Raw genomic sequence first — 19,997 nt, forward strand, 5'->3', positions numbered from 1 at the left:
TGCAAATTTTCTGCTTTGAGAGATTTTGATTTGGGCATACTAATATGGCAGTTCGATTCACTGAACATGTTCATGTTATTTCCTCCCTAACTGCCTGCTAGACTTTTGAATCCAGTGTTCAAAAGTCAGTGTCGCTGAAAAATATTAGGGTCACATTTTAAAACAGCAAATTAGATTTTTCTTTTTTTTCTTTTTTCTTTCACTTATCACAGACTGTTTTTATGGACAGCCATAGATTTTTTTTTTTTTTTTCCCTTCCCCATAACCAGATCATGGGGTGGCCAGCCACGGAGTATTGGAAAAGCAAAACAAAAACTCTGTCTCCACCCAGTTCAAAACCTAGCACCTTTTTATAAAACTCCTATCCCAGACCCAGACGCCTCCAGAGTATTAATTATCCCACAACTGAGCAATCAGGCAGATAGACTAAGGCTCACAAGGGTTTGTTTGTAGACTTCAGACCAAAAGGAGATGTTTAAACCTGAAGAACACTATGATGCCACATAAGGGCACCACACACCCTGTTATTAATGTCCAGCTAATAAGAAAATAGTAAACTTAAAGCATTTTGTTGGCAAGCCCTTCAGTGCTTCTCAAGAAGGCAGGAAGTGAAGAGAGACTTGTGTGGGACTCACTATTGCAGCTGCCACTGGTTTTCCTTAACAAGTTTAACAAACTATGACTCGACTTCAATACATCTTTGTACAATTTCACACATAAAGGAACATGTACATGGCTGTCACTTTTAGTGCCCAGACATTTGGTGATTTCTGTATGTTCTTTATTGTATACACAGCTCACTGTTAAAAATGCACTGGGCTACTTGCATTCTCATGTGAAACCATTAATCCAGTCAAGGGAAGTATGAAAATAATATCTATATGATCAATAAACAGTTGCATACAAACATAAAATAAATAAGTTAAATAAATTTAATGAAAGAAAAAAATCCTAGTAGTTTTTTTTTTTTTTCAAAACTAACTTTACATATTATACACATAAATTATCAGGTTTTTCCATTACATTGTTAGAACTTAAAAAAATAATTAAAAGATTTCTGAAGTATAATAATCTGGGTCTGCAGAATGTTACTGTGACCTGATTTTCAGATGGAGCCCTCAGTGTCAGCACAGACATTTGTTGCAAAGCAAGAATAAGTTAAAAAAAGGACAGACAAAATAAATCATTACAGATGGTGTGCCTTACTGGGCCACCGTAGTGCTTTTCAGCACGTGGAATGTACACTTCTAACTGGATGAGCATGTGAATGATGCAGCACTCAGTAGAATTTATGTGCGCTGACCAAGCCTGCCTCCATCTTGATTACACAAAATCAAACCAGCTAGAAGCAGCTGTGTAACTTCTCAATTTAACTCACAAGGAAATTGACACAACCATATGTATTAAGATACACTGTCACAAATTCATCTCAAGGATGCGTTCCCTCTGCTTTTCAAACACAGGCAATGTTTGAACTCTGTTTACACTTGGAATGTTTTCTCTCGAAGTTAAGCTATGACTTCAGACTTCATAGATTTTGTCTTGCAAGTAGCTGAATAATGAATCCAGTCCTTTGGAAGAACTCCACAGCTGTTTTAACATCTGACACTCTTTTTCATTCACATCTTCAAGTCCAGATTTCAGGAAGCTCCGCACCAGACATTTAGACTCTTCTAATACCTAAAGTGAAAATATTAGCAAAGGTGTTTTTCAATTTTTGATCTGTTCGACTTATTATGGACAGCAGTATTAAGTGTTTTACCACTTACATAATTATCTCCGTGGTGTAGAGAAGTTGGACCTGATTTTTCAGAAGTATTAAGCAGCCACCACTCCACCTGAAGTCAGTGGAAGCTGCTGATACTCAGCACAGACATTTGTATTTATGCACCAGTCCCAAGATTTTCAAAAGTAAATAGTGATTTCAGGTGCCTCCATTACTGGGGGCCTTACTTAGGCCGCCTTAATTTAGAAACTGTCTTAAGCCAAATTAGGTTGTCTCTCTTTACTTTTTTTTACATACAACCCCCCAAAGGAACTCTATTAGTTAAATGAAATTGGGATATGTTCCATGCTTCACTGTGTTCTAAGGGCAGGGGGTTAATACAAGATGTTAGTGTTTGTAGAAAAGGGAGACAAAAGGGAACAAGTTCTACCAAACAACTGAGTCCTAGACTAAGGTATCCTCTCAGTTTTGCACTGTAACTTGTTACTATTCCAGAACTGTGTTTCTTCTCAATAGACTGTAAACAGGTCAATTATAAGGTTGCTGTTTTTTTTCTTTATGGTGGTTTTTGTTTTGTATTTTTATGCACAATTGTCCACAAGGAACTAGAATGAGACCATTATATTCTACTTTTGAGCTCAATCTAGACTCCTAACTCCTTTATAACTTTTAACCCTTTTGATAGGTAGCTCATGCTTGGTCATATCATAGAAGTAGGGTTGGAAGAGACCTCAGGAGGTCATCTAGTCCAATCCCCTGCTCAAAGCAGGACCAACACCAACTGAATCATCCCAGCCAGGGCTTTGTCAAGCTGGGCCTTAAAAACCTCTAAGGATGGAGATTCCACCACCTCCCTAGGTAACCCATTCCAGAGCTTCACCACCCTCCTAGTGAAATAGTGTTTCCTAATATCCAACCTAGACCTCCCCCACTGCAACTTGAGACCATTGCTTAACACCTATCTTAACACCTTCCTTCAATCTAACAGACTTTAGTAGAAGATGCTGTTGTACACCTGATCCGTGTGTGGGGGAATGGAGAATGCAGGATGAGATTCAGAGCGCTTCCCAGCTCATATAATATAGGATGTATCAGCCTGATCTGATAAGCTTATGCTGCATTTCCAAAGACCAATTCATGGTGGGTTTAGTTCTGAGTGTCTTTTCCAAGATGTAATCTACACTTGATTTAATTAAAAATCTTCTGTGCCTCTACTGTGCCTTGAACGACAGGTCTTTTAAGTGAAGTCAAAGAATGCTAAGGGCATGGCTACACTGGAAACTTCAAAGCGCTGTCGTGGGAACCCTCCTGTGGCAGCGCTTTGAAGTGCGAGTGTGGTCGTGTGCGAGCACTGGGAGAGAGCTCTTGCAGCGTTCCTGGTAATCCACCTCCACGAGGGGATTACCTCTGAGTGCTGGGAGTGCGGCTCCCTGTGCTCGGAGCCTGTCTATACTAGCGCTTTAAAGTGCTCAGACTTGCTGCGCTCAGGGGGGTGATTTTTCACTTCTCTGAGCCAGCAAGTAAGAGCGCTATACAATGTAAGTGTAGACAAGCCCTAAGAATGCCAGGGGCATGCAGTATAACTAAAGAATTAAGTACAAATGGCTACCAGTTGCTTTCATTTTGTTAGTGCTGTTTTAGGGAGGCTGTGGTTTCAATTGTTACTGTTTACATTACATTTCTTTTAAAAGCTTAGATGGGGCTGATGCAGGAATATACATGGGAAAAGGGCCTTGGAAAGTGAGGGCTATGCAGAGGTTTTAACAGCCACTAAGCTGCAATCAGAAAACAGGGAAGTAATAACCCCTTGGACCAGATTTGGCTCCCAAGATCCTTGCATGGATCTCACCTCTCCCACATGGACCTCAAGAGAATGCTCTGTGGGGTCAGAAACTATGGGGCGGGGGGGAGAGGGAGGGAGGGAATTGGCAGCCTGGTGATGGATGAAAGCAGGAGATGGGGACATACATTTTCCCCTCCCCTCCACTGGCTCCCCTTCACTGGGGTGTGGGGGGGTATCCCTTTTTTAAAGGCAGTGGCAATGCAACTCCATTGGAGCCATGCTGCAGGGAGCAGAGGAGAAGCTTCAGGGAGGGACAGAGAGTCCACATGGAGGTGCAGGTCTCCTGCTGACCCCCTGGCTCTGTGTGTGGATCCCCCTGGTTCATCAATGAGCCCTACAATCCATTCCATATTGGGAAGAGAAAGTGAAACAACCTGGGAAGAAATCCATGAGCAGTCCTTGCACAGACTTCCTTCCATTAGCTCTCCTCTCCAGAGGTTTTACTACAGGAGTTGAGAATCTAGTTCTCTAGTACATGCCTAGCCCTTCTAGCACACCTTCCCTGTTTTCAGTGAAGTTATAGTTATAAATTCCTTTTGCCTATAACTGAACAAGTTTCTATTTAATTCCTTAATACGAGTTGTAATCTAGCTGATAGAAACAAAAACTGATAGATTTCTTACCACTGCGCTGCAAGATGCCATTTCCTTTACTCGCAGCATCACTTCTTGACTGAATGTTGTTGGCCAAAATACTTGTGACACAAGTCCTCTGCTGCAGGCTTCCTGTGCTGTTAGCTTTCTCCCGCAGAACAACATTTCATTTGCCTGCAAAAGAAAAGGCTCACTCAAGCTCTTGGGTGGTGATTTCTTTCTGTCCTAGACCACATATGCCTGGTGCTATGGTCAAATAAGACTTGCAAATATTTTCATCCTTCTCTTTAGTGAGAAGTACTTATAAAGTGTTTTTGGCAGTGACATCTAAGCATTGTATGGGCAAATTAAAAAAATACATTAGCTGTTCATATCAGCATAGTGATGTCAGTGATTTTGAAACGGTAACTGTCAGTATATAGGCAATGATACGACACTGATCCATGACAGCAAGTATAAGCTATTATGGAGGTCAAATTCTGATCTTTTTTTACACTGGGGTAAACTAAGTGACTAATGGAATTACTCCAGATTTACACTTGTGAAGCAGACAGCAGTGTAAAGCCCCAGTGTACCCTATTAACTAGCTATTGCATGAGTCTAGCATGGTGCAGAAAGATACTTTGAAACCTCCCACCTTAGCTTTGCCAAAGCAATTTGTCCCTTCCCTGACACATCCTTGAAAATGGCCCCTCTTCTCATGTCCCTCTCTTAACCAGAGACTGTAAAATGTGTCAAATTCTGTGACAGTCATAAAAACAGTGCAAAACAGTATGGAATTAACCAAGCCTGCTGAGCAATTCTAGGAGAAAAGTGCCTTACCAGAGCAACACCCAGTATTTGTGGGAATGTATACGATGAGCAGCCAGCTGGAGTGAGTCGGATCGTCGCATATGGGGTCTGAAACCAAGCCTTCTCGCTTGCCCAAACGATATCACACAGTGGTAAGATAGAAGCTCCCAACCCAAGAGCTGGGCCATTGATAGCAACTACAATTGGCTTCTTAAATTGAATAAAAGCTTTTACAAAATCCCTAAAATAAAAAAAAAAGGAAGTTCTTGAATAGGGAAACACTTAAATTAGTTCTTGAGTTTAAACTACGTATCTGAAAACAGATCTGAATGTCAAATGCCTTGCTCAGTTTTTATGCCTTCTACTGGGCTTTTCCCCAGATGAACACTTCAGCTGATTTGTCTGTAATTAATTTATAAGAATACTATGGAATATCAAATGATTTCTCTTAAATTGTATTTGGTTTGTGTAGAGTAACCGGAATGCCTGGAACATGGTACCTTTTTGCGGTATGGTTAGGGCTAGTATTATTTCTGGACCAGTAAGTGATGGGTTGTATACTTAGTGGCTCTCACTCTATTCAAGGAAGGCCAGCATGGATTCAGGTGGTCTTGCTTAGCTAACTTGATGGAATCCTTTAAATATATTGCAGAATGAAAGAGGAGGGAAACTCAATGAGTGCACTGTTGTATACTTACGTTAAAGAACCCAAGGCTCTGCATCAAAGATTAATGGTAAGGTATCATACTGAGCCATGGAATAGAGATAAAACAGGGTGATCTAAAGAGTACACACAAGCTGAAAGAGAAAGACACAAAGGGGAGCCACAGATTGGAAAAAACTACATTGAAATGAGATTATTAGAGTGGTAACCAGAGGTCACTTGCTGGATCTTTGTTAGAAGTGATTTAGATTAAGGTATAACAAAGATCTCCCTGTCCCACCTCTTACAACAAATTTGAACTGATGGGGGGAGATAAAAGAGGGGAAGCAGAAATAATGCAGTCAAATGCAAAATGGGTTGGCTCATTTAGGTGAGAGGGCGAGAACACAGTAAATTTAGTGCAATAAGAGCTTTGAAATAAGTCACCTGCCTTCTAGGAACAAGGGTATGGAATCTCTGCGAAACAGAACAGTCTGTACACTGATCAGGAAAAAGTGTGGGTGTAATTGTGGACAAATTATGGGTTCCATCAAACCAGTGCACAGCAAGAGAGAAGGCAAACAAAATACTGAATTATATTAGCAGAAGGAAAATGCAAAGCAAGAGGTGATACTATTACTGCCAAGTCTCATATGGAGTATGTTGTGGAAGACCATGATTCCTTTAAAGACATTTGTCCTTGGATGTGCTTGCAGATTTCCTGTTGAGATCAATGGGACCTATACTTGTGCATCTGAGAGCAGGATTTGGATACTGGAGATGATAGCAGATCTCATGGAAAGATTAAGGCCCTGATTTTAGTAAAGCACAGGCATATGCTTAACTTTAACCATGTGACTAGCCCCATTGAAGTCAATGTGACTACATACAGGCTTAAAGTTAAGCATGTCCTTAGGTACTATGCTGGATTGGGGTATAAGAGAAAGGGGTTTATTTTCAACAACAACAAAATAAAAAAAGAGAGGAGACTTTGAGATGACCCAATATTAGCGTTTACAATGTATGAAAGGGACTGACAGTGACAGTGATGTGTTTTTCAAAGAGGTACAGTATGATCAATATTAAGAGGCCTGAGTCTGAACATGAGAAAATAAGGAGTGAAGAGGGAGTTCAGGAGCTCCACCTCGTACAATGGACAATAAAACCGGAACAGGTTACTAGGCAAGGCAAGTAGAGTAAAGAGTACTGTATCGATGGGCTCAGAAGGCAAAGATGTATTACTGGAAAAGGAGGGGATTAAGGGGAATTATAGTTCACGCTTCGCTGAGCAAAGCAAGGCCCAATGATTAACTCAAGGGCATTTCTCTGCCTGTAATGTGACAACCTTGATCAATTCCAAAATTTCAGAGTATTCTGGGCACCAATGGGCACAAGCCTATTGATTTTTGGTACAGATCAGAAACTGGAAAAGCCTAATGCAGAGGAAAATCAAGACTCCCAGACTGCTAGGTGCAGAAGGCAGAGGAAACTCCCTTTGCCCCTGCAGCTGCCTTCACAGATCAGAGGCAGCAGCTAAACGCGCTGCATGGGGAGACAGTCTGCAGCCTGGCAGAAACAAGACAGCCTTATAAGGAGAAAGGGGGACCCCAGGAGGGGAGAGCAGAATGTGAGGGGACATTCTTAGAATTGCACTGGAAGTTGTAAACACTGTTGCACAGTGGAACTTATTACAGTGAAAGGGGAAAATGTTATGTTTGGAAGGCTTTTGTTTTTACTAGAGGAGACATGAAAATATGGTCTTCATGTGCACTTTTGAATCTTGCAATGAGCTTGGCATGGACACAGCACTCTCATTGCAGGATCAGGGCTTGTAGTCCGTTAAAGGGCCTGTGCAACAAGCAAACTGCAATCCTGTTGTTTTAGGCTATGATCAACATATGAGAGCTATAGCACAGACAGAAGGAATACACTGTGAGAATTATTCTTTTCATCTCATAATATTGATATGAACACATTCCACTCTCAGCTGATACAGAGAATGGACACGGGTAAGTTACTATACACTGGCGCACCCTAACCACTGACAAAGCAACATTTTCTCTCTCTCTACAGTGTTATTTTGTGTCAGTCAGTTAACTGCTTCTCCCTTTTCAGGGAATGATTGAGCAACAGAAAAGCATTGACATTTAAGTTAAAAGTTTAAGAATATTGTATTTCCATGCTCATAAAATCTAATCTGACTGGGCCAGAATCTGACATTCTTGCTGAGAGGAATGATGTTATTCTGAGACTACTACTGATTTTAACATAAGAAAGAATGGCAAAATGGACTATATAAGGACTTGATCCACACCCCTTTTAAATAAGAATCCAATTGACTTCACTGCTTGTTGTCAGGCCCTATACGAGGGACATACCAGATTTCATTGAGCAGTTTATACGGGGCCATATTGCAATATCCTTCCTTGCACTGAATAGTAGCTTACAATCTATGCGACTGTTTGTGGAGTAAGGCACTACCAATGTGAGTCAGAGTATCACAGTCTGGTCCATACTTGTTTAAATGTTGAATGGATATGTATGACTCTATACATCTATGGGATTTTTGTGTGTATAAATGTATGTTTATTTAGTCATTCGTATTTATAAAACAAACATTAAACAAGTATTTACATATTGATTGTGGTGTGTGTGTTTGTGTGTGTATATGGGTGTATACACACACACACACACACACACACACACACAATTTCATACATAACTAGTGATTTTGACACACTTTGAAGGTGCCTGATTTTCAGAAAGTGCTGAACGTCCATCCCATAAAAATTAGGCCTCCTTCAGGTGTCCTCAGCCTCACAAGACACTTCTGAAAATTTACGCCATAATATTATATAATTAAATTTACAAGATGTTCATTTTTCTCTACTTTAAGTTTCAGAAATGTCTAATAGAAGTATCCAAATTGTACTGTAATAGTTGTGACAGATATGGCAATTTCCTGTGTATTCTTGGGAGACCTTACTGAATTAAGTTGAAGTGTCTTTGGGGTCCATTGTATTCAATGCAAATCTTATATATTTTGGATTGTATGTAGCCTCTCCAGGAGGCAGATGTGATGTGAGGCCCGGGAGTTCAAAAGTCTACATTGAAAATGTGCCAGACAAGAATGGACTTTGGGACATTAAATGTGAGGTATTCCCCAGGAAATCTACTTAGGGAGAGGTTAATGCAAATTTCCCACTTCCAGTTATGCAAAAACTCAGCCTTTTGAAACTATGCCCTAAGGAATGGGTAATTGTCTGCTGATTATCTGTTCCAGGAGACTGCAGATCACATGCCCAAGCTGTATAAAGAAATAGTTGTACTGCAGTTGGGATTCTGCTTCTGAATCTGAGATCATTATGAACTTATTACCACAGGGAAAACCCAGTTGTGGGTTTTGAAGGACTGACCAGGGCTCAAGGTTGGAGTTGGGGTGAGCTCTGGTAACCTTTTCAGCATGCATGTAGATTCTTTTATTGTTTTTAATGTTTTCCCTGTAATGCTTTTATCTTAAGAATACATGTGCTTGCTTAGAATGAGCTGTGTGATAACTTATAACTGACAGCAATACACAGGTGGCAGCCCCCGGGGAGAAAGAAAAGAACCAACACTGGCTTTTTTGGCAGTCTAGCTTGCTGGGGAGATCACAGTGTAGGCAGGGAACTGTATAACCTTAAAGAACCCCCAGTCAGGATGGAGTGACATGCGGGTCTCTGCCCAAGAGAGGTGACTGCTGGGACCCTAAGAAATACAGGTGCAATTGCCCTGAAACTGACAATAGTCACAGCAGTAACTAAGACACTGGTAATCAACAGACTGAGGTCATTACTAAAATGGCTTGGCTTCCGTTAGATAATTCTGTTAATTTATATCATGAAACAATAAAACAAGTTGTCCTAATATAGCGGAAGTCCAGATCTATAGCAAACCATCCCCTTTAGTTGGATTCCTTCATAATAATGTCAGAATGTACTGCATAAAATTTGAAAGCTCTCAAAAGAGGAATACATATTTGTAGGAAATAATAAGTCTGAGCCAAGTCCTCAGCTGGTGTAAAAAGATGTAGTTCTATTGACTCTAATGGAGTAACACTGATATACATCACCTGAAGATCTGGTCATATATTTATACCATTGTGGATAATGGGAACATTTGATGGTTTATAGTGTAGACTGATTTATAGACAGCACTTCATAAACCCTGGATTTCTATTAAAATAATCTGATATTTTAAGCAAAACCACATTTTAGTTATGAAAACAGAACTACATTTACATATAAATTACATGATTTAAATGTAAGAAAAATATCAGAAACCTTTCTAATAAGGTTCTGAAATACATTAGAAGCCTGCTATATTAATATAACACGACTAAGTCATAGATCCCCATTTGTACTGAAACTCATTAAAATGATGAAAACTGAAACAAGTAAAATATGTGGCTTTGAGGAACAATGTTAAAACATGAAGCCACAGCTAATTTAAAAAACAAAGTTACATCTCAATTTGAATTTGAGACTTGAGGAAGAATTTTGAAATACACTGAGGTAGTGGAACTAAATAAATCTTAACACATTGTACTGGAAATAAAAGAGTTCTGTCTCATAAGACAAAGCTACAGCAAATCCATTCCTTTTTCTTGTTAAATGAATTTGTAGGATTGAAATTAGCATACAATCAACACTTAAATATATAACACTCTTCGACCTGACAGATATTTTTTATAATCACACACTGCATTTCATAATTTAGAGATCATATGTAAGCTTGGGTCACCTTATAGCTTCTGCAATCCTAGTGCTTTCTTTTCTTCTGTCATTGGATAACCTGCCAATTAAATATGAGTAATCTAGGCCACTACAGAATACACTTCCCACTGCGCTGAGAAGTAAGAGTTTACTGTCATCAGCTGATGCATTGCACAGTGCTCTCCGAACTTCCTTCATGATCTGTGGATAAAGAAAAGTAAACAATTCGACATGCATGCCTTTGCGAGATAATTTATCTTGCTTTATAAAATTGTACTTGTTGTTAGAGATGTATATTTTGGCCATTGTAACTTAAGTTATTTGAATTATAATAGTGTTTACAAAGCTCTTACATCTTTGAAGTGCTTTGCGGACATGCAGTAATTCAGATCCATTTTTGACAAGGTGGCATTTCTTTGCTTATCCTATGGGGGAAATTCTGGTTACCTAAATTGTGTTATTCTATTGATATTTAACAGATTTCTTGTTTCTTGGCTCTTGTTTTGCTCCTATGACTTTTAAAAAAATAAACGGATGTACATCATTGTACCATCAAAGTTGTTACCACAGCAATAGCATGGTAAGCTCTGTGTTTGAGTGAACTATATAAACCCTGGTCTTCAGTTCTTCCACCAGTTCAGTTAGGGTAGTCTGTATCAGTCAGGTGGAACAATACAACTTTAAATGCACAGATTTATGGCTAATTTATTGTTTATAGTGCTATGGTCAGTGACATTTTTAAAGTCTACAAATGCTATTGTAATAAAAGCCACTAGAAAGATGACTAATTTACCGCTTGATTTACTATTAGATCAAATTATTCATAAACACTAGTCAAAATCTTTAAGACCTTGATGTACTGGTGTTGAAATAAGAGGCTATTATTATTGCAAGAACAACATTTTTCCTAATCATTTTAAGAAGGGGAATAATATTTCATAAATTTCTGCAGGTAGTTTTCATTCCGGCCCTGACTGAGCAAGGCATGTAAGCACATATATAACTTTAAGCATGTGAGTAGCCCTGTTGACTGTCTACTCTTATTGACTTCTACGTGTGAAATCCTGCCGATTTAAATCAATGGGAGTTTTCTTATCGACTCCAGTGGGACTATGATTTCATTTAGCGAGACTATGCATTTGCTTAAACTTTTGTACATACAGGTATTTAAGTGCCTTATCGATTCAGGCCCCTAAGCGTGATGGGCCAAATTCTGCTCTCATTTATGCTGAAAGATTTGGATGTACAGGTAAATTTTTCAAAGACTGCAAAATTTGGCCTGATGAGTTACAGATGTAGAGAAATAAGACATTCAGGTGGCAACTACTACTTTTCACTACTTAATGCTTGAAAAGTGCTTTACATCTCTGAAGTGCTGTACAGACATGTTCTAATCCAAATCTATTTTAAAAAATGTCACTAAATGTAGAGGTGCAATTTTATGCATGCCACTTTTTCTGGACAGGCTTTGCACACACAAATTCTATGATTTATGGCAGTGTTTCCCAAACTTGGGACGCCGCTTGTGTAGGGAAAGCCCCTGGCGGGCCGGGCTGGTTTGTTTATCTGCCGCGTCCGCAGGTCCGGCTGATCGCGGCTCCCACTGGCTGCGGTTCGCTGCTCCAGGCCAATGGGAGCTGCTGGAAGCAGCGGCCAGTACGTCCCTCGGCCTGCGCCGCTTCCAGCAGCTCCCATTGGCCTGGAGCAGCGAACCGCGGTCAGTGGGAGCCGCGATCAGCCGGACCTGCGGACGCGGCTGGTAAACAAATCGGCCCGGCCCGCCAGGGGCTTTCCTACACAAGCAACGTCCCAAGTTTGGGAAACACCGATTTATGGGAACAAGCTTGCATTTGCTTGTGCGAATCATGTACCGTGGTGTCTACCTGATTTGCATGTGCAAACAAAAAGATCTGAATTCTAGTGTGTATAAAACTTGGACATGAGAAATGGCAAGGTAAGTTTTCAGAAGGTAAAAACTCTTTTGTAGGTACACATTCGAGTGCTTACAATCCTGACTGTGTGTGAAAATCAGGTAGTTATAGGCAGAAGTTCTCTCAGCTCTGTAGCTAGAATTCATGTACAAAAATGGCAGCACCAATTTTGTGAGGGCAATTTACGCCCAAATCATGGAGGCAGAGCCTCAGTCCTTTTGAGAATATTAACCCACACTCATGCAAAAATGCAGCTGGGTAGAACAGCATATGCAAATTTTGTTATATCTGTGAAGTGAGAACAATCTACTCGTAAAGTTTTGCATGTGATTTTAGACCTGATCAAAGCTAAACATTTATTTCAGAAGATACAGAACTGTGTAAGGTAGAGCTCTATTGGATTGACTAGTCCAACTCCCTACTATTATAAGATTGCTCTCGTCAGTCTATTTTCTAATGTTTTACGTGGCCCCAACACTGGGACTTCCACTGTTTCCTTGGCAGATTCTATAATGTAGTCAACATGTTTGGGCAATATTGTGTGGCCAAATTAGAAGCAAAACTTCCTGTTGATCGTAATGGGGAGTTTTGCTTCAAATGTGATGATAGGATATGACTCTCCTGTCAGTTAATTCCTCCTGATATTCAACTGTAATGTTCCCATCCCCATATGTTTATATGCACATCTACAATTTCTCTCTTCCTTGATGTTATCATCCTTCAAATACTTGTTTCGCTCTTAGCCCGTATGTATATCTGGATCTCTTCATTTTCCCACATAAACATTTCTAGACTTAGGTTTAAATGGATAGAATAATAGAAATGAAGGACTTGAAGGGACTTTGAGAAGTCAAGTCCAGCCCCTGCGCTGTGGCAGGACCAGTTAAACGTAGACTGTCCCTGACAGGTGTTTGTCCAAACTGTTTTAAAAACCTCCAGAGATGGGGATTCCAGAGCCTTCTTTGGAAGCTTAATTACCCTTGTAGTTAGAAAATTTCCCCTAATATCTGAGCTAAATCACCCTTGCTACAGATTAAGCCCATTACTTCTTGTCTGACCTTCAGCGAACAATTGATCACAGTCTCCTTCATAGCAGCCCTCAACATCTGAAGACTATTATCAGGTCCCCCCATCAGTCGTCTTTTCTCAAGTCTAAACATGCTCAGTTTTTTTAACCTTTCCTCATAGGTTAGGTTTTCTAGACCTTTAATCATTTTTGTTGCTCTCCTCTGGACTCTCTCCAAGTTGTTCACATCTCTCCTAAAGTGCAGTGCCCAGAATTGGACACAGTACTGCAGCTGAGGCCTCACCAGTGCCGAGCAGAGTAGGACAGTTACCTCCTGTTTATTACATTCGACTCTCCTGTTTCTACACTGTAGAATATTAGCCCTCTTTGCAGCTGCATCACATTGTTGACTCATTCAACTTGTGATCCATTATAACCCCCAGATCCTTTCCAGCAGTACTAGTGCCTAGCCAGTTTATTCCCCATTTTGTAGTTGTGCAGATCTTTCCTTCCTAAATGAAGTACTTTGCTCTTGGATTTAGTGAATTTCACATCTTGTTGTATTCAGACCAATTCTCCAGTTTGTCAAGGTCATTTTGAATTCTAATCCTGTCCTCCAAACTACTTGCAACCCCCTCCCCCCCCAGCATGGTGTCATCTGCAGATTTTATAAGCATACTCTCCACTCCATTATTCAAGTTGTTAATGAAAATACTGAATAGTACCAGCCCCAGGACTGACCCCTGGGTGACCCCACAAATTTCCCCTGATAGTTTGACAGCAAATCATTGATAAGTTTTTGAGTAAGGTCTTTTACCCATTTGTGCAGCTGCCTTATAGTAATTTCATTTAGACCACGTTTCCCTAGTTTCATTATGCGAATGTCATGTGGGACTGTGTGAAAAGCCTTACTAAAATCAGGGTATAACACATCTGCTGCTTTCCCTTATCCACTAGGTCAGGAACTCTGTCAAAGAAGGAAATTAGGTTGGTTTGGCATGATTTGTTCTTGATAAATCCATGCTGGCTATTTCTTTATAACCCTATTATCCTCCATGTGCTTGCCAATTGATTGTTTAATAATTTATTCCACTATCTTTCCAGGTGTTGAAATTCGGCTGACTGGTCTATAATTCCCTGGGAACTCTTTGTTCCCCCTTTCAAAGATACTGTATTTGCCCTTCTCCAGTTTTTGGGGACCTCACCCGTCCTCCAGAAGTTCTCAAAGATAATTGCTAATGGTTCTGAGATTGCTTCAGCTAGTTCCTTAAGTACCCTATAATGAATTTCATCTGGTCCTGCCAAACTGAATACATCTAATTTATTTAAATATTCTTTAACCTGATCTTTCCCTGTTTTGGCTTGCATTCTTTCCCCCTTGTTGTTAATATTAAATGTGTTGAGTATCTGGTTACCATTTAACCTTCCTTGGTGAAGACTGAAGCAAAATAGGCATTAAACACCTCCGCTTTTTTGATGTCATCAGTTATTAGCTCTTTTCCCCCAGCTAAGCAGAGGATCTACATTTTCCTTAGTCTTTCTCTTGCTCCTAATGTGTTTAAAGTACCTCTTCTTATTGCCTTTTATGTCCCTTGCTAGGTGTACCTTATTTTGTGCCTTAGTCTTTCTTATTTTATTGCTACATGATTGTGCTATTCTTTTATACTCCTTCTAAGCAATTCGTCTTCATTTCCACTTTTTGTAGGATTTCTTTTTGATTTTTCAGGTCATTAAAAAGCTCCTGCTAGAGCCATATTGGCCTCTTACTATGCTTCCTATCTTTCCTTCACATCAGGATAGTTTGCAATTGTGCCTTTAATATTGTTTACTTGAGAAACTAACAGTTCTCCTGAACTCCTTTTTTCCTTAGATTTTCTTCCCATGGGACCTTACCTACCAGTTCTACGAGTTTGTTGAAGTCTATTATCCTTATTCTGTTGCTCTCACTCCTTCCTTCCCTTAAAACCATGAAATCATAATTTCATGCTCACTTTCACCCAAAATGCTTTCCACCTTCAGATTCACTTCCAATTCCACCGTGTTGATCAGAATCAAGTCTAAGATGGTTGTCCCCCCTGGTTACTTCCTCCACTTTTTGGGACAAAAAGTTGTCCCCTACACATTCCAAGAACTTAATGGAAATTTTGTGTTTTGCCAAATTACTTTTCCAACAGATGTCTGGATAGTTCAAGTCCCCCATTACTACCAGGTCTCGTGTTTTGGATATTTCAGTTATTTGTTCTAGAAATGCCTTATCCTCCACCTCTTCCTTATTTGGTGGTCTACAGTAGACCCCTACCATGATGTCACCCTATTTTTTACCCCTTTTATCTTTTTACCCAGAGACTCTCAACTGGTCTGCCTCCCACCTCCTTCTAGACCTCAGAACAAATATCTATGTTTTAATGTGTAAAACCACACAGAAGCAGCAATTTGAGAAAAGGTTTTATTAAATGTACACAACACTCCTCCCCCATCCCAATTTTCTCCCCCCAGTGCTGAAGATTGTTTGTTTGCAGAGGGAGCCGAAGGACTTTAAAGGTCAGTCCCTGGGATCAAGTTGAATCAGAGGAGGCCAAATTTCTGACATTTTAAAATGAAAAACATTTAAAAAATATAAATGAGAACTTATTTTCACCCCTACAAATGGGATATAATTCATATTAATATAAACACCCAAAATTAGAAAGAAAAAAAAAAACCTAGAAAGCCTATCGTGGGTTAGCCCTTCTAGTCTCCTGATAATTTTTGTTGCTCCTCTCTAAATTTGTCAATACTTCTTTAGTAAAGATGTGCTCAGAAGCTGAACAGAGTATACTTGGATTACCAGAATTCCCTGGTTCTGTGATATGATGCCTGTGCAGCCTAAAATTCTATTGGCCTTTCTACTATTCCATGGTGCACATTTGTCTCTAACTTGCAGTTCGCTATCAGACTCTTCTAAGTCTCCTTTGGCATTATAGTTTTCCACACTTCTCATTGAATATCTGTGTTTTAGATTGTTTTCCTATAGATGTTTAAACATACATAAATAGACGTAGCATACTTATTAATAATCATACAGGATGAGCACAAAATCTACTTCTCGGCTACACAACTGAATGCTAGCAATATTCCAAAATGAACATCATTTTGGTCCAGTTCATGCCATTGTTTTTTTTAAGCAGAGCTCCCCACTGAACTCAGTATAATATATTCTTTCTGTCTGTTTCCAGACTCTCTGTAGGGTCCCATGTACTATTTCTCTGGCCTCTCTGGTATTTATTTTCACCTTCCTGCCACTTAATATAATTTGTGAAATTCATTAAAATGTAGTTTATTTTGTCATCCAGACCAGATCCAGCACTGATTCCTGCAGTGGCCCAGTAGATATCTCCCCCAACTCAATACACTGCTGTTTATCATTTAACTTTTCTTTTATGGCCCTTCAACCAGTTTTCATTTGTCAGGAGATTATTCCTACCCAAGTCCTATTTGAATTAATGATTTAATGTTATGAGCAAAAATTCACAAGACCAGATCCTCAGCTGGTGTAAATCAGCCAAATCACCAATTTGGGCCAGCTGAGGCTCGGTTCTGCATCTACTGCTTTGCTGAAATCCAAATATATTAAAACTACTGCTTTCTCTAGATTGCTAATTTTGTAGTCCTATAAAAAAAGCAACCAGGTTTGTCTGTCTGGCAAGATTTCCCTTTTATAAACCGATATAAAATGTACTTAAACTGCTAAAAAAAAATTAGACTACTATCTTTCTAAGAGCTTAGTTGAGTTATTTCTCCTCTCCCCTCCCCTTCTTACAAATGGGTGTTTTTAAAGACTTCTCTCTAAACTTTGCTTATATTCAGGAAGTCTCAGTGAATTGGGAATTTATCCCTAAACTCGCCTACACATAACCTGTATAAACCAATAGAAGTACCAGGTTTAAAAAATTAAATGTCATGTATTTATTTGAAACTGTAATGGTCCATTTGCTGATATATATAATTTTTAAAAGAGAAACATTCTCTAAAAATGTTACAATGAGCAAAACGTTCTAAACCCTTGGTAGCATTTTTATAACTATTCTGCACTGATTACTTTTGATAGCCTTGTTAATTATACATTTAATTCTATTATTTATTGATACATCAGCACTCCTGTAAGCACATTGAGTCCTTTCCAGTACAAGGATATCTGATAAATTATATGGGATGATAAATTCTACTGGAATGATAGGGCAATACTTGTGATTGAAGTCTGCCATAAGAAGCAATCTGTCTGCTAGGAGAATAATAATACAGATAGCTGTCAACTTGAACCTGACATATTTCATGAGAAGAGTGCAAGTAAACCAGTGATGTGACATATATCCATAACACTACAAGCACTGCATTTTTTCATGTCTAGAAGAATGAATGTTGGTATTTCATGTGTGTACCTCCACTTTCAGTTTTTGACTCATAATGCATATGGAGTAGTTTTGTCAATCTTTACTAAAGCCATCATCAATCTAGAATATATTTTCTCATCTACTCTTCTGCTTTTTAACTCAGTAAATTATTAATCCCCAGAAGTATTGTTACCCTAACTAGGAAGAATAAAAACAATGGATTAACCATGTTCCTGGGTCTGAAACAGATTTTGGATTACCAAAAGCTGTTGAGTTTAAAAAACAATAACAGAAGTTTTCTATATGTTTAGGTAATAAATTTTCAAAAAAGTTGGAATCAAATCTTCAAAATTAGCAAGTGACCTGTGAAGTTAAATAACCCATTGGTGGAATTTATGTTGAAAATTTGCATGACTCTCTTTAAAAAATGAAATAAAATACCGAAGCAAAATTATAATTTTTCAAAATGAGCAATGTCTAGTTAAAGATAAAAGGAAATAATCCCGTTAGTAATCTGAATCTTTTTTTCAAAAACCACAATGGCACTGAGCCAATTACAATCAATGCAAATCCTAAAAGAAAGGAACATAGGCATGTTTTATGCTAAAATCAACTGCATGAACTTCAACTATGATGTAGTTACTAGCAATGAATTATGATGTTCCATTTAGTGTTCGTTTACCTCCCTTTACTCTTGATATCAACAAGCCTAGTGATAATAACTTGAATTGCATACCATAGTTGAGGTTAATCTTTTGTCAGGCAAATGTTTGCTTGGCTCTGCTTTGACACGTGCAGAGAACTCTATAATATATAACCTTTGGGTTTTTAGACATCTTTAATTAAGTGGGGATAAACAGCGTAAATCACTAGTTTAACAAAACAGCTAAAGCCCAAAGGAAGTCCAGCTGTGGCTGGGTCAGGAGGAATCACAATGGAAGCTATGGAGAGAGTGGGCCTTTGTGTAATGTATAGTTTATAATGATTCTGGGCTGCACAAGCCTTGCTGCCTTGTCTACTTACTCTACTGGTGGCAGCTGCAGCTAGGGTGACTAGATGTTCCGATTTTATAGGAACAGTCCCAATTTTGGGGTCTTTTTCTTGTATAGGTTCCTATAACACCCCCCCCCCCCCGTCCCGATTTTTCACACTTGCTGTCTGGTCACCCTAGCTGCAGCTCAAGTTTTAACTTCCACGTCAGCTAGACCTGCTCTGAGCAGATTTGAGCAAACGTTTTTTCCTATGTTTCTAATAGAGTCTGAAATGAACATAGTAACTTTTAACAAAACCAAACCCTCTTCCCCACTCTCGGTTAGTGCTGGTAAAAGGTGTCAAACTGACAGCCCTGGGGACTGAAGCTCTGTGTTCACCCGCAGAATATTGTCTCAACCCTGCCTAGGAGAAACCACACACTAGGGACCAGAGATTTGCTCCATACTGCATGGCCCTTGGTCTCGTTGCTGAAATTGTGGGTTTTAAACATGCAAGCTAGATGTGAAAAGCTAGATACCCTGTTACTAAGCCCTAGGGTGACCAGATGTCCTGTTTTTATAGGGACAGTCCCGGTTTTAGGGACTTTTTCTTATATAGGCGCCTATTACCCCCCACCCTCTGTCCCGTTTTTTCACAGTTGCTGTCTGGTCACCCTACTAAGCCCTGACCATCCAGACCTTAGATATTAATGTAGCTTTAGAAATAAAAAGGCTATTTATTTCCATGTTTCCAGCTTCAGCAATGATTTCAGCCCAGCACTGGGAATACTGTCAGTGCTGCAGATCTGAGAGAAGGAGCCCACCATATTTGTTTGTGTGGTTCATGCATAGAGGTGGGCTGCTGGGTTACAGAAAAGATTCAAAGGAGTAGGCCAGGTATGGCTTCTCTGGAGAATTTTGGGCTCTAGCCACACTGCTCAATGAACTTGAACTCCTCTTGGCGATCTGGGGATGAGCTCTCAGGGCCAGCAACGCAAAGCTATGTCTGTTTAAAGTTAACATGGCAAATCATTTAGTTATAGTACAGCAGTCTCATACATATACATAAAGTTGTTTGCCTTATAATGAAGTGATGGATTCTATAGGAATGATGGATTTAATGTAATTTTTATATGTATGATGAGTACCGTTAAAATGGATGTTTGGTGCTCGATAGGATTTACCTTTACTACAGTATTCCTTATAATTTGGGCCCTACCAAATTCATGGCCATGAGAAACGCATCACGGACTGTAAAATCTGGTCTCCCCTGTGAAATCTGATCTTTTGTGTGCTTTTACGCTATACTATACAGATTTCATGGGTGAGACCAGCGTTTCTCAAATTGGGGGTCCTGACTTAAAAGGG

At 39.4% G+C, this 19,997-nt stretch overlaps 1 protein-coding gene across 1 annotated transcript in view; it reads right to left on the minus strand.

Moving 5' to 3' along the window:
* Window positions 1-1,521: 1,521 nt before the first annotated feature.
* Window positions 1,522-19,997, minus strand: part of CDYL2 (chromodomain Y like 2) — a 79,221-nt gene continuing 60,745 nt past the window's right edge. The window contains exons 4-7 of the mRNA XM_065416692.1: window positions 10,380-10,552; window positions 4,985-5,195; window positions 4,193-4,336; window positions 1,522-1,680 (exon numbers count right to left, since the gene is read on the minus strand). Of these exons, the coding sequence (XP_065272764.1) occupies window positions 1,522-1,680; window positions 4,193-4,336; window positions 4,985-5,195; window positions 10,380-10,552 (687 nt within the window). The remainder of the gene's footprint in view (window positions 1,681-4,192; window positions 4,337-4,984; window positions 5,196-10,379; window positions 10,553-19,997) is intronic.

This window comes from Emys orbicularis, chromosome 14, assembly GCF_028017835.1.
Source record: "Emys orbicularis isolate rEmyOrb1 chromosome 14, rEmyOrb1.hap1, whole genome shotgun sequence".
Lineage (NCBI taxonomy): Eukaryota > Metazoa > Chordata > Testudines > Emydidae > Emys > Emys orbicularis.